Below are 14,765 nucleotides of genomic sequence, written 5' to 3' on the forward strand. Positions count from 1 at the left end.
TAATGAATTAAGGAAAAAGAAATACTAAGATATTTATATATTTAACTTGTCCCTGTACCTTTTACCACAATTAACAGATGAGTCAGTCAGCAGCAGCTCTAACCCACGTCCCTCCTGACCTGCTCTCTCCTAAGTGAAATTAAAGCTACCAAATGTAACTTGTATAGAATTTTTTTTCACATATTTGTTAAAACTATGATTATGTTGTGACAGTATGGTATGAGAGATAATCTGTGAAAAATCTATTTCCTCAGCTTCCTCCCAGTGCTAGAAACAATCAGTCAGTGGCAGGAGAGTTTTAGTCCTGTCAATCACAATCTCATGTGGCTGGTCAGAACATCAGACCAGTTAAAGTCTGTCTTTAACTGTTCTGATGTTACAGAGTCTAGATGTAAAACTTTAACTGCAGATACTCACTCTGTGCTATGCTGCAGCTAGCATAGCCTGTTGTGAATGCTCAGTTTAGTTAGCATAGCCACCAATGACAGCAGATAAATGATTTTCCTGTAATGACATGTTGTTTCTCCACCATTACCACATTTAGCAGTGAGTGAATGAAGTTGACTGACGGCATGAAGACCCTCCTCCTGGTTCTGATTGGTTGTTTTGGCCAGAACATTGCATTACTTTAGTTATCAATAGTAATTCAGGGAGGAGGTGGAGGAGATTGATTGTTTTCACAGATTATCTGTTTCATAACAGACTGTCATGGTGACAGCTTTTTTTTAAAGTTACACTGCAGCTTGAATAAAATCCAACTACATAGCATTTTTTTAGAAGTCTGGATTGCTTTATGTGTATTTTGCACATTGCCTATGACTGTTGCTCGTGGGGAGAGATATTTCAGTAAACTAAAATTTAAGCAACCTACTTGCATTTGGGCGGGCCCTAACCCCAGTCTGCCAATCCAGGGGAACTGCCCCCGATGTCCATGCAATTTGCAGAGTCGTGTGAGCCAACACAACCCTACAAGATCCAAAGCCTTAAGGAACTCCAGCTGGATCTCGTCCATCCCCGGGGCCCTGCCACCGAGGAGCTTCTCAATCACCTCAGTGATCTCGTCCCCAGAGTTTGGAGAGCACGACCCGGAGTCCCCAGACTGAGCTTCCTCAATGGAAGGCATGTTGGTGGGATTGAGGAGGTCTTCGAAGTATTCCGCCCACAGGCCCACAATGTCCCTCCTCCGGAACGTGTTCGAAGTTCTGCCGGAGATGGGAGTTAATGCTCCGTCTCACCTGGGACTCTGCCAGACGTTCCCAGCAGACCCTCACTACACGTTTGGGCCTGCCAGGTCTGACCGGCTTCCTCCCCCACCACCGGAGCCAGCTCACCACCAGGTAGTGGTCAGTGGACAGCTCCGCACCTCTCTTCACCTGAGTGTCCAAGACATATGGCCGCTGATCTGATGAAACGACGACAAAATCGATCATCGAACTGCGGCCTAGGGTGTCCTTGTGCCAAGTGCACATATGGACACCCTTATGCCTGAATATGGTGTTCATTATGGATAATCCGTGACGAGCACAGAAGTCCATCAACAGAACACCACTCGAGTTTAGATCGGGGGGGGCCGTTCCTCCCAACCACGACCCTCCAGGTCTCACTGTCATTGCCCACGTGAGCGTTGAAAGTCCATCACATATTATGCAATATAAAATTACGTAAATGCAATAAGTGCAAAAAGGGAGTACAATAAATGAAGAGCTAAATTTGGGGTTATTTATTTGGGATGTTGACCAGGGCCTGCTTACACCTGGGCTCCTGGTTTATCTGAGGCAACAAATGGCTCAAGAGCCACATGCGGCTCTTTAGCGCTTCCCTAGTGGCTCTCTGGAGGTTTTTCAAAAATGTTCGAAAATGGAAAAAGATGGGGGTGGGAAATATATTTATTGTTTTAATATGGTTTTTGTAGGAGGACAATCATGACACAGTCATTCTTAACATTTTCCAATAATAAAAATGACATGAAAAATCTAATTTCTTTATTGCACTCATTTAAGTTTATCAATGCAACGAACATAATACATTAATATTGTAACGGGAGGTAAATTTAAAACACCGCAACAGAGTAGTCACGTAGTACGTCATTCCGTCCAGGACGCACTGCAGGGAAAATAAACATTTAATTATGAATGCTAATTATATACACTTAGTCATTTTGATAATAGGTTAAATAAACACTTAAAGCATGTGTTGCCTTCATTATAAGTCTTATATAAAGCTTGTAATTTTTTGCAGCTCCAGACAGATTTGTTCTTTGTTTTTTTTGGTCCAATAAGGCTCTTTGAACATTTTGGGATGCCGACCCCTGATCTGAGGGGTCCTTGGGTTTTGGGATGTAGGTGGGTGGTCACTATGCGTGGCTGGCCAGAGTTCTCCCCAAACTCTCATATGTCTCATATGGTCGAAGCTGGGGCTTTTCTTTGGCAGTGATCTCTGGGGAGTTCAAAGCCCCAGTCAGTGCTCTAAGGAAAAAGACAGGGCCAGTTGGGGAGTTGGTCCTCAGGATAGGTTTGCCAATACTTACCATGCCATATGCCCTAAAACAGGCAACACTACACAGCAGTAGGGTATTTTGCTCTATATGCTCTATATGGCCTGATCATGCACATCAATTTTACTGCATTAAACAAACAGGGATGTAGGTTGACAAATGGAGCTTCAATATCCCATTACACACAGTTTTAATGCATTTATAGAAACACCAACTGGCAAAGGTTTCCTCCATCTGGGGTGAAACCTAATGCATGGGACACAATAGTGAAGGCACAGAAAGCAAAAAAGATTTAACATTTTTCAACTTTCTTGTTTTCGGTTGCTGACCCACATGTGCATGTCAATGTATACGAGCTTGAAATTTCACATGCACGAATAACGCCAGTTGCTTGACTGGCGGAGTGTGATTTACACCTCATAGGAAATGAATGGTAGCAATGAATGGTGAATGGTAACAAATGAATGGTAGCAATATTTTGTGTTGTTTTTGTGGAACCACAGTAGGTATGATTAATAGGACTACATTTTGTACACAAACATGCTTTTAATTATAACTAATATTTCTTATGCTTGTGATTTCAGAAAACATTGCCATCTTTGTGAAACCAGTAAATGTCAGTCGTGGTGAGCGTGTTGTTCTCACCACTGACGTTCTGCTAGCCACAGACGGTACAGACAAGCCAGAGGAGCTTCTATATGTTATCACCAACCCACCTGCTCACGGGCACATAGAGTACATCAAACATCCAGGAGTGATCATCTCCACCTTCAGCCAAATGGACATTGCAGCAAACCTTGTTGCTTATGTCCATGACAACCAAGCCAGCAAAGCAATGGAGAACTTTCAGTAAGTGGGAATACCTATAAGCTTTTTAAACATACTATGAGATCTCATAATGTGTAAAGGGCACATTTCTCAACAAAGGAGCCTATTCAGCAGTTTAATGTATGTGACACTGGAGAAGTGCAAGCTGTTTTTATGAACAATTGATTTAAAAACCTAGACACACCAGATCTGATTTGGCATCTGATTTGACAGAAAGTGAAGGATGTACACAACAATAAGAACACGTTTAAGTTAATGGAGCCTTGCAGACCTCTAGTGAAGGCCTGTGACTGCGTCTCCAACTGTTTGACCACAGCAATTAGACAGGAATGTAATGACTGACACAGTGGCAAAGTAAAACACATCTACTTTGGGGTAAGGGGGTGAAGCACAATCCAAGTATGGAGGCCTTAGTCCTTGACATAGACCACACCGGTTTGAGTCCTGGCCTGATGTCCTTTGCCAAATGTCTTCCCCCTCTTTCATTATCCACTTTCTTGTCTGACTTTTCTTGTCTGAATAAAGGTAGCCTGAGCCAAAAAAACATTAAATAAAAATAAAAATAAAAAAAGCAGTGTACTTATGTAGGAGCACAGAAGTACAGAAAAAAACGGAAGAGGGAAACTGATTTTGTCTGAGCTTCTTCAAACAAGTCTGAAATCACTGCTTTACCGCCTTTTGTTCATGGTGGCGGGATTTCCAGTACATAAGGGAAGTGAATACTCAATCTCACAGGCACAGAGGCACATTAGAGTCTGAGCATGTATGTCAGCAATAAAAAAAATGGATCAAACCTTGGAGAATCAAACAGAAGTGGTGAACTGGCCTTGAAAGTATGGACTTCAGATTTAACATCACTAGGTGCCATAATTTTTGTCTGAGGCATAACTATAGACAGGGTGAATAGGAAACATATTGGTGAGGAGATTTTGTTATTCAGATAAAGGCACCCCCATCTCTGGCAGAACTTCGAACATGACCTGGGGGAGGCGGGGGACATTGAGTTTGAGTGGACCATGTTCCGTGCCTCCATTGCAGAGGCAGCTTATCGGAGCTGCAGCCGCAAGGTTGTCGGTGCCTGTCGCGGCAGCAACCCTTGAACCCGTTGGTTCAAGGGTTGCTCACCAAAGGGTGAGGGACGCTGTCAGGCTGAAGAAGGAGTCCTATCGGGTCTTTTTGGCCTGTGAGACTCCAGAAGCAGCTGATGGGTACCGGCAGGCGAAGCGGCATGTGGCTCGGGTGGTTGCTGAGGCAAAAACTTGGCCGTGGGAGGAGTTTGGAGAGGCCATAGAAAAAGACTTCGAGACGATTCTGCTCCACCATCTGGCGACTCAGGAGGGGGAAGCAGTGCAGCACCAACACTGGGGATGTTGTGCTGCTAACCTCTACTCGGGATGTTGTGGGCTGGTGGGCAGAATACTTCGAAGACCTCCTCAATCTCACCAACATGCCTTTCATTGAGGAAGCTGAGCCTGGGGACTCTGGGTTGGGCTCTCCAAACTCTGGGGACGAGGCCGCCGAGGTGGTTAAAAAGTTCCTCGGTGGCAGGGCCCCGGGGGTGGATAAGATCAGCCTGCAGTCCCTTGAGGCTCTGGATGTTGCAGGGTTGTGTTGGCTGACGCAACTCTGCAATATCGCATGGACATCGGGGGCAGTTCCCCTGGATTGGCAGACTGGGGTGGTGGTCCCCCTGCTAAAAAAGGGGGACTGGAGGGTGTGCTCCAATTACAAAGGGGTCACACTTTTTTTTTAATTTTTATTTTTTTATTTAATATTTTATTAGGAGGGAAGGAGACATTACAAGCAAAATTTTAACTATTAACGACATAGTATGCCATATGGTAAACAACTTCTTTGTGGCATCGATAGAAAAGAACAAAACACAGGTACAGAAGAGGTCAAAAGTATATAGATGAAAAAAGGCATACAATTTACCTCCTATGAGTATTTTTCTTTTTCTTACATAAGTGAACAAGACACAACATGTACAAACCTACTGAAGAAAAAATAAATTAATTAATGAAAACAGTGGGAAAGAAGGAAAATAAATAAATAAATAAATAAAAATAAGGAAAGGTGTAGGGTGGGGTGTATCACTCAATCCGGCAGAAGAGACTGAAGAGAGTGAAGGAATGTCATGAAAGGACGCCATAAGTTATAAAATTTAGCTGAGCTGCCTTTCACTGAATATCTAATTCTCTCCAATTTTAGAAAAGACATGGTATCTTTAAGCCACTGACTGCTAGAGGGTGATTTAGTTAGTTTCCAATGGAAAAGAAGACAGCGTCTTGCCAATAAGGAAGTAAATGCTAAAATATCCAATTGATTAGAAGTGAACTGTTTGTAGTTAACTGGAAGCCCAAATATGGCAACATGGGGAGAGGGTTTAATGACCACTGAAAGTATCTTTGACATTGTATCAAATTAGCTCTGCCAAAAACTATGGAGTGATGAACAGGAATAAAACATGCGAGTTAAATTACAGGAAGGCGCACGACATTTCTCACAATTGTCAGAAATGGAGGAGAAGAATTGCGACAATCGATTTTTAGAGAGATGAACCCTGAAGAGAACTTTAAACTGTATAAGAGAAAGTCGAGCACAGATTGAACTTGAATGAATTTTCTTACAAGCATCATTCCACCAGTCCTCTCCCAAATTTAGACCCAGTTCGAGCTCCCAAGCCGCCTTAACCTTGGTAATGGGTGAAGAATCAAAAGACATAATTTCATTGTAAACTTTAGAGATATATGACCTTTAATGAGGATCCCAGCTCAGAAATATCTCCCAATGCAAGTTCGGCGGCCTGGAAGGGAAACCTGGAAACAGAGCCCTGGCACAATGTCTAATTTGAAAGTACCGGAATAGATGAGAAGGAGGAAGATGAAATTCTGATGAAAGGTCTGCAAAGCTGCTTCTTTGTAAAAATCATTACAACATGTCAGCTCTTTATTACCCAATGACAAAAAGGTTGGATCTGTGAGTGCTGGTTGAAACAAGTGATTCTTCATTAAAGGAGCAAGTGTAGATGCTGGGTTAAATTTGAAGTGCCTCCTAAACTGGCACCAAATTTTTAAGACAGAGTGAACTACTGGATTGTTTGTAAAACCAGAGGGGTTGGATGTAATAGGGGAAGTGAGAAGAGCAATTAGTGAGGTTTGGGAGCATGATTGTACCTCCAACTTCCACCATGGGAAGTCCAAGGATCCAAACCAAAATGAAATTTTGTGAATATGGGCTGCCCAATAATACAGCTGGAAGTTTGGGAGTGACAATCCACCACTGAATTTGCATCTATGAAGTGTGGATTTGCGGATCCTGGGTGATTTAAAACATTTTTAAAAACATTTTAAAAAAATGTTTTGGCAGAAACATTGGAAGACTACTGAACAAAAATAATAATTTGGGTAAAACATTCATTTTAATTGCATTGATTCTACCTATAAATGAGAGAGGTAAACTATTCCATCTTTGGAGGTCCAATTTAATTTTAGAAATTAAAGGCAAAAAATTAGCAGTGAAAAGAGAACTTAATGATCTTGTTACACTGACACCCAGGTACTTAAAACCAGAGCAGCTCAACTTAAATGAAATGTCAGAGTGTGAAAGCTTTAATGCAGCCACGTTGATAGGATAGCATTCACTTTTAGCAAAATTAGGGGTCACACTTTTAAGCCTCCCTGGTAAAGTCTATTCGGGGGTCCTGGAGAGGAGGGTCCACAGGATAGTTGAACCTCGGATTCAGGAAGAGCAGTGTGGTATTCGTCCTAGCCGTGGAACACTGGATTAGCTCTACACCCGCAGCAGGGTCCTGGAGGGTGCATGGGAGTTCGCCCAACCGGCCTACATGTGTTTTGTGGACTTGGAGAAGGCGTTCAACTGCNTAGTTGAACCTCGGATTCAGGAAGAGCAGTGTGGTTTTCGTCCTAGTCGTGGAACACTGGATTAGCTCTACACCCGCAGCAGGGTCCTGGAGGGTGCATGGGAGTTCGCCCAACCGGCCTACATGTGTTTTGTGGACTTGGAGAAGGCGTTCAACTGCATCTCTCAGGGAGCCTTGTGGGGGGGTTCTCCAGGAGTATGGGGTACCGGGCCCTTTGATACGGGCTGTCAGGTCCTGTATGACCAGTGTCAGAGTCTGGTCCGCATTGCCGGCAGTAAGTCGGGCTCATTTCTGGTGAGAGTTGTACTCCACAAAGGCTGCCCTTTGTCACCAATTCTGTTCATTACTTTCATGGACAGAATTTCTGGGCGCAGCCAAGATGTTGAGGGGATCCGTTTTGGTGGCCTTAGGATCGCATCTTTGCTTTTTGGGGATGATGTGGTCCTATTGGGGATGGGGATCAGTGCCTCCAAATCTGAGGCCATGGTCTTGAGCCGGAAAAGGGAAGAGTGCCTTCTCCGGGTCAGGGTGAGTGTCCTGCCCCAAGTGAAGGAGTTTAAGTATCTTGAGATCTTGTTCACACATGGGGGAAGAAGGGAGCGGGAGATCGACAGGCAGATTGGCGTAGCGTCTGCTGTGAAGCGGGCGCTGTGCTGGTCCGTCATGGTGAAGAGTCAAAAAGCGAAGCTCTCAATTGACCGGTCGATCTATGTTCCCACCCTCATCTATGATCATGAGCTTTGGGTCATGACCAAAAGAACGAGATCACGGATATGAGCAGCCGAAATGGGTTTCCTCCGCAGGGTGGCTGGACTCTCCCTTAGAGATAGGGTGAGAAGCTTGGTCATTCGGGAGGGACTCAGAGTAGAGCCGCTGTTCCTTCACGTCAAGAGGAGCCAGTTGAGGTGGCTCGGGCATCTGGTCAGGATGCCTCCTGGACGCCTCTCTGGTGACATGTTCTGGGCACGTTCCACCGGGAGGAGGCCCCGGGGAAGACCCAGGACACGCTGGAAAGACTATGTCTCTCGACTGGCCTGGGAACACCTTGGGGTTTCCTTGGAGGAGCTGGAAGAAGTGGCTGGGGAGAGGGAAGTCTGGGCCTCCCTTCTGAAGCTGCAGCCCCCACGACCCGATCCCTAATGAAGTGGAAGGAAATGGATGGGTGGATGGAGATAAAGAAACTTACGGAAATGTCACAAGGAAAATTATGGAAAAGACTCTACCAGTTGTGGTGGTAATGACTCTAAAACAGCTATCTTTGCCAAGGGTGACAGAGTTATGAGGTTTAGGGTGTTTTTTTTTTGTTTGTTTTTCTTTTTTTTTAACATAGGGCCATGTTGGTGTTTGGATAGCTTAATTATTTCACTTTCAAATCTGAATCACAATTTGAGAATTGCTTTTTATTTGTATCAATATTATCTTTGATATAAAAATGGCTGCACAGGAGCAAAGTTAATTTATGGTACCGAGAGCCTTACTTATTAAGTATTATTTTTCTGATAACAGGTTTTTCAGTTATCCTTTTGACTGAATAGCTGCTGTATTATGCCTGCAAGTATTTTGCATGTTTTATGCCTAAATTAGGTGAATTTATTGCCAGATCATTTTTTAATTTTGTCAGATCTCACAGTAGCATTTATACCTAAAGCAAAAAAAAATTAACAATCAATCCAGGTGATCGGCAGAGATTGACCTCATTGGTGATTGGTATTGAAATCGGCAGCAGAAAACCTGATCGGAGCATCCCTAGTAGAGATAACAAAGGTTTTGGAAGTATCATAACTTAAACTTAATGCTCAAAGCACCAGAGTTTTCATAGAAAAATATCCAGATTTATGTGTGTGCGTGTTGTTTTAGAGGCTCTATATTGAAGATGGTTAAAAGCATACATTTCTGTTTTTCTCTATCCCTCTGGTCTCGGCTCCCACACAGTGAGCTGTCAACTAGTTGCAGTGCTTAGTCCCTCCCGTTTCAAACTCTTCTCATTAATCATTAATCATTCTCATCATTAGTTAAAGGGATAACTCTTATATAATTGAGATATTTGCTACCTTGCTAGTTTTTATTTATTATGATTCAGCCAAAGTACCATATTTTCCGCACTATAAGGTGCACCTAAAAACCTTCAATTTCCTCAAAAGCCGAAAGTGCGCCTTATAATCCGGTGCGCCTTATATATGGACCAATATTGAGCCACAACAGTTCTAGCAACTACGGTAAGCAGCTGCCGACTTCATTTTCGCCCGTAGAAGAAGAAGCGCGCGGTGCATGTTGGGATAGTTGTCAGAATGCTGGTTTGTAATCTATTAATAAAGTCTGACTGACCTATCTAGACGGTCGGTAGGTATACCGACCGTCTAGAATCAGGTCGCCTGCAGGTCATTTAGCACCATGTTCTCCACGAACATGCTGTGCGCGAACGGAAAAGGGTGACCATTGTCCGGTCACACGCCGGCCCAGTCGCGGAAGGCTCTCCTCACCAACTGGAGTCGGACTGTTTTGTTGACATTCACTTTAGTGCAGCTCCATCTAGTGGATGCATAATGTAACTTCAGCCTCTACTGTAGCATCTCTTCTAAGCACCTTATAATGCGGTGCGCCTTATATATGAAAAAAGTTTTAAAATAGGCCATTCATTGAAGGTGTGCCTTATAATCCGGTGCGCCTTATCATGCAGAAAATACGGTAATAAAATGATGAACTGCAACCTAATTTCTACTGTTAATGTGTTTCTTCCTATTGAGCAGTGAAAGTAAATCAAAGGTGTTACTTGTCTTTTGCTTTAAGTATTTACTTACTGAAGGGATTTTTTTGTGCTGCAGAGTCACAGTTGGCTCCTCACTTCACTCTGTCGGAGCCTGTACCACTCATACATTTTGGACTGAACAATTGTTCTAACAATGGCTGGGGTGGACCTACAAATGTATTTATTTATTTTTTCTGTGATGAATGGCAGATTTACTTCATTCTTTGTTTCTTTCGCCTTTTCATATTGATACAGTTTAAATACAAGGGTTTATTTTCTGATTTTTTTCTTGGGGGGGTGTCCAATTCTAGACTTTTCCAAGATTGGGGGGGTCCGCACTCCCCCGACCCTTCCTGGGATTTCCGCCCATGTACTGTAGTACTGTTGCCTTGGATGATTTTAGAATGTATATGATGATTTGAAGTACTCAAATATGACAAAGTAGCAAAAACCTGTGAAGGGGTCAATACTTTTTCAGTTGCCGTTGTGGATCACAGTTGACTAATTAAGACGTCTAATGGGATTGATGAATAGCTCTCAGTTGGAACCAATGAGGAAGCCTCCACCACTTATAAATAATTTGTAAGAAAGCATTTTGTGTCCGTGGCCCCAAAAAAGAAACATTTTAACAGACCATATTAATAAGCAATGTAAATACTGGACTGGATAATAAGCTAAACTGTAGGCTGATTGTAGTTTTCTTGTATAATGAGTCTGGGCTAGCTAACTAATTAACTACTTGTAATTTTATGACAACACTCCAGTCCAGACATAGAGAATATATTTTCGCTTTGAACTAACCGTACATAGGTTTCAGTCAAAGAACTAGACTGCTTTGGTAAGTTTGTGTTTTGCCAGATTGTGTAAGCTAACACCCATTCTGTTGCATGTTTTCACAGGTTTGTTATAAGCAACGGTAAGACTAACCGAATTGGAAGCTTTGAGCTGTGCGTGGGAATTGTGGATCGTGTTCTGCCATCGCTAACGTCCAACAAAGGTCTCCAGGTCCCACAAGGTTCTGCCAGGAGCCTTGGTCCAGAACTCCTCTCCTTATCTGACCCTGACACTCCACCCAGTGCTCTGACTTTTGTTCTGCGACAGCCTCCACAGTACGGGAAGCTGGTACTAGCCGGTGTCACACTGACTGCTGGCTCAAACTTCACACAGAAACATATAAAGGAGCTGGAGGTAACATATAGACATGATGGAGGACCATCACAGATTGACCGATTTGCTTTTACAGCATCCGACTCCTCCAGACGAGGCTTTCTGCTTGATGGACAGCTGCAAACAGAGCCTGTGTTTTTCACCATTCAGGTGGGGGATAATGGACCCAGTTTGCAACTTAATGTGATTTTTGTACCACATATGTGTAATTTGTTAGCAATGTAGAGTTCTAAAAGCTTCCCAATTAGCCTCAAACGTCCGTCTATTTTCAGATCAAGCCTTTGGATAAATCTTCACCAGAAGTAATAAGGCTAGTCCCACTTTGGAAACCAGAGCTGTTACCCGATGGCAGATATGTGATTTTTGTGACTTCTCAAGAGCTGAAGGCTCAGGATAGTGGTAGCAGAGAAGAAGAGCTGATATTCTGCATTGTTCGTCCACCATATTTTGGCTACCTTGAAAACATTACCACAGGTCAGAATAATTATGTGTTATTACCTGCCCTGCATGTAGATGCTTGTCTTTTCCCCTCGCTGCCATTTTGTTCTTTTCAGTTTGTTTTTTTATACCAGACTTATGGAAATAAATAGTGGTCCCGCCTTAGTTGCTCTGAGCTAGATAAATATTTGTCAAATATTCAGTTAGCTAAATATGCCAAAGTTCTCCCTTCAGGCTGAGCTTACCAAAAGAACAATAGCCAATATTGTGAATTCACATGAGGAGTTTCTGTCACACAATCTGGAGCTCTCAAGTATTTAGCTAGCTCTGAGCTAGCAAAATTATGAGCTAGCTAAATATTTAGTTAGCTTACTCACTGAATATGTTTGGAGCTAAATATTTAGCTTGCTAACTAAATATTTAGTTTTGAGCTAAAAATTTAAACTGGAGCTAAGTATTTCAAACTAAATGTTTCATTAGCTTGCAGATAACATGACGAAAATATGACTGGCTTAATAATCCAAATTACGGCTGTTAACTTTTGACTGTGACTTTATAAATGGAACCCCATATGTTACATAGAAAAATGTACAATTGGGTGAATCAGCAGGTGTCTAACTGTACTACATTTATCATTGTCATTAAAAAGTACAAAAAAATGAATTAATCCACAGTGGTTGAAGAACAAGGGTATAAAAACGACCAGTTGATCTGCAGCCCTGCAGCTTCATTCAGATAACGTAACACTCTTTCACTGTTCTTCACAGGTATGTTTGTGTCAGAGCGTTTCCCTCAGATAGAGCTTAACAAAAGAACTATAGCCTATATTATCCATTCGCATGGTGAGTATCTGTCAGACAGCCTGGAGTTCAAAGTGTCTGATCCTTTAGGCAACATGGGGCCCTCTCACATGTAAGTTATGCTCCGTTTCACTTTCAATCTGGTATTTTAGGTGATAGACTAAATTAGCTCTTGTGTTTTCTCCATGCATGTTCCTTGTCTTTGCAGCCTTGAATTCCATTGGAGTAGGGTGGAGTTTTCTCTTCCTGAGTCCTCATCATGTGAGGAGCAGGGAAAGTTCTCCCTGGACATCATTCGAAATGGAAACTTGGCAGAATCATCATATGTCACTGTCAAGGTCAAATTTTTAAAACTCACAGTCATGCAAACATTCAGCTAAGTTTGAACTAGGGATGAACCGATCCACTTTGTTCACTTCCGATACGATACAAATATCTGAGGTTCATTATCAGCTGACAAATTCTTATCAATACAGAAAAATAGTATTTAGTTCATAAGTACTATTTTATTATTATTATTATTATTATTGTTATTGTTATTATTAAAACAATGAAGAAACTTAAACTGACAAAAACAATAGGTTGACTATCTTAGTCATCCATCCATCCATCCATCCATCCATCCATCCATCCATTTTCTTCTGCTTATCCGGGGTCGAGTCAGGGGGGTAGGAGCTTCAGAAGGGAGGCCCAGACTTCCCTCTCCCCAGCCACTTGTTCCGGCTCCTCTGTGGGAACCCCAAGGCGTTCCCAGGCCAGCCGAGAGACATAGTCCCTCCAGCGTGTCCTGGGTCTTCCCCAGCGCTGGGGAGACACGCTGGTGCTCCCCGGGAGGAGGCCTCGGGGAAGGCCTCTGACGCCGGCGGAGGCACGTCATTCGCGGGGGTCTACCTGGTTGATCCTCCCAGTAGCATATGCTTGGCTCAAAGATTAAGCCATGCATGTTTAAGTACACACGGCTGGTACAGTGAAACTGCGAATGGCTCATTAAATCAGTTATGGTTCCTCACCCGGAACACCTCACCAGGGAGGCGTCCAGGAGGCATCCTGACCAGATGCCCGAGCCACCTCAACTGGCTCCTCTCGACGTGAAGGAACAGCGGCTCTACTCTGAGTCCCTCCCGGATGACTGAGCTTCTCACCCTATCTCTAAGGGAGAGTCCAGCCACCCTGTGGAGGAAATCCATTTCGGCTGCTCGTATCCGTGATCTCGTTCTTTTGGTCATGACCCAAAGCTCATGAACATAGATGAGGGTGGGAATGCAGATCGACCGGTAAATTGAGAGCTTTGCTTTTTGACTCAGCTCTCTCTTCACCACGACTGACCGGCACAGCGCCCGCTTCACGGCAGACACTACGCCAATCCACCTGTCGATTTTCTGCTCCCTTCTTCCCTCATGCGTGAACAAGATCCCAAGATACTTTAACTCCTCCACTTGGGGCAGGACACCCACCCTAACCTGGAGATGGCCCTCTTCCCTTTTCCGGATCAAGACCATGGCCTCGGATTGGGAGGCACTGATCCTCATCCCACCCGCTTCACACTCGGCTGCGAACCGCTCCAGCGAGAGCTGCAGATCACGATCTGATGAAGCCAACAGGACCACATCATCCGCGAAAAGCAAAGATGCGATCCTAAGGCCACCAAAACGGATCTCCTCAACACCTCAGCTGTGTCTAGAAATTATGTCCATGAAAGTAATGTACAGAATCGGTGACGAAAGGGAGCCTTTATGGAGTACAACTCTCACCGGAAACGAGCCCGACTTACTGCCGGCAATGCGGACCAGACTCTGACACTGGTCATACAGCGACCTGACAGCCCGTATCAAAGGGCCCGGTATCCCATACTCCCAGAGAACCCCCCACAAGATCCCCCTACGGACACGGTCGAACGCACTTCTCCAAGTCCACAAAACACATGTAGACTGGTTGGGCGAACTCCCATGCACCCTGCTGAGGGTGTAGAGCTGGTCCAGTGTTCCACAACCAGGACAAAAACCACACTGCTCTTCCTGAATCCAAGGTTCAACTATCCGACAGACCCTCCTCTCCAGGACCCCTGAATAGACCTTACCAGGGAAGCTTTAGAGTGTGACCCCTCTGTAATTGGAGTACACCATTCGGTCCCCCTTTTTGAACAGGAGGACCACCACCCCAGTCTGCCAATCCAGGGGAACTGCCCTCGATGTCCATGCGATATTGCAGAGTTGCGTGAGCTGACACAACCCTACAACATCCAGAGCCTTAAGGAACTCCGGCCGGATCTCATCCACCCTTGGGGCCCTGCCACTGAGGAGCTTCTCAATCACCTCGCCGACCTTGTCCCCAGAGATCGGAGAGCCCAACCCAGAGTCCCCAGGCTCAGCTTCCTCAACAGAAGGCATGTTGGTGGGTTTGAGGAGTTCT

At 44.1% G+C, this 14,765-nt stretch overlaps 1 protein-coding gene across 1 annotated transcript; it reads left to right on the forward strand.

Moving 5' to 3' along the window:
- The first annotated feature begins 2,508 nt into the window (after positions 1-2,508).
- On the forward strand, positions 2,509-12,836 carry LOC103131608 (FRAS1-related extracellular matrix protein 1-like). Its single transcript, XM_007543281.2, has 5 exons — positions 2,509-3,343; positions 10,851-11,268; positions 11,391-11,592; positions 12,324-12,468; positions 12,565-12,836. The coding sequence occupies exons 1-5, from the start codon at positions 3,063-3,065 to the stop codon at positions 12,734-12,736; spliced, it is 1,218 nt and encodes a 405-aa protein (XP_007543343.1). The 5' UTR covers positions 2,509-3,062; the 3' UTR covers positions 12,737-12,836.
- The last annotated feature ends 1,929 nt before the right edge of the window (positions 12,837-14,765 follow it).

The sequence above is a fragment of the Poecilia formosa genome, unplaced genomic scaffold, assembly GCF_000485575.1.
Source record: "Poecilia formosa unplaced genomic scaffold, Poecilia_formosa-5.1.2 Scaffold793, whole genome shotgun sequence".
In the NCBI taxonomy this organism is placed as follows: domain Eukaryota; kingdom Metazoa; phylum Chordata; class Actinopteri; order Cyprinodontiformes; family Poeciliidae; genus Poecilia; species Poecilia formosa.

Bases quoted from the DNA above. Each gene is read 5' to 3' on its own strand.
- LOC103131608 (XM_007543281.2), top strand. From the start codon at position 3,063: ATGCTTGTGATTTCAGAAAACATTGCCATCTTTGTGAAACCAGTAAAT. The intron at 3,344-10,850 runs GTAAGTGGGAAT...ATGTTTTCACAG, and splicing joins AAAGCAATGGAGAACTTTCA to GTTTGTTATAAGCAACGGTA. The intron at 11,269-11,390 runs GTGGGGGATAAT...GTCTATTTTCAG, and splicing joins CTGTGTTTTTCACCATTCAG to ATCAAGCCTTTGGATAAATC.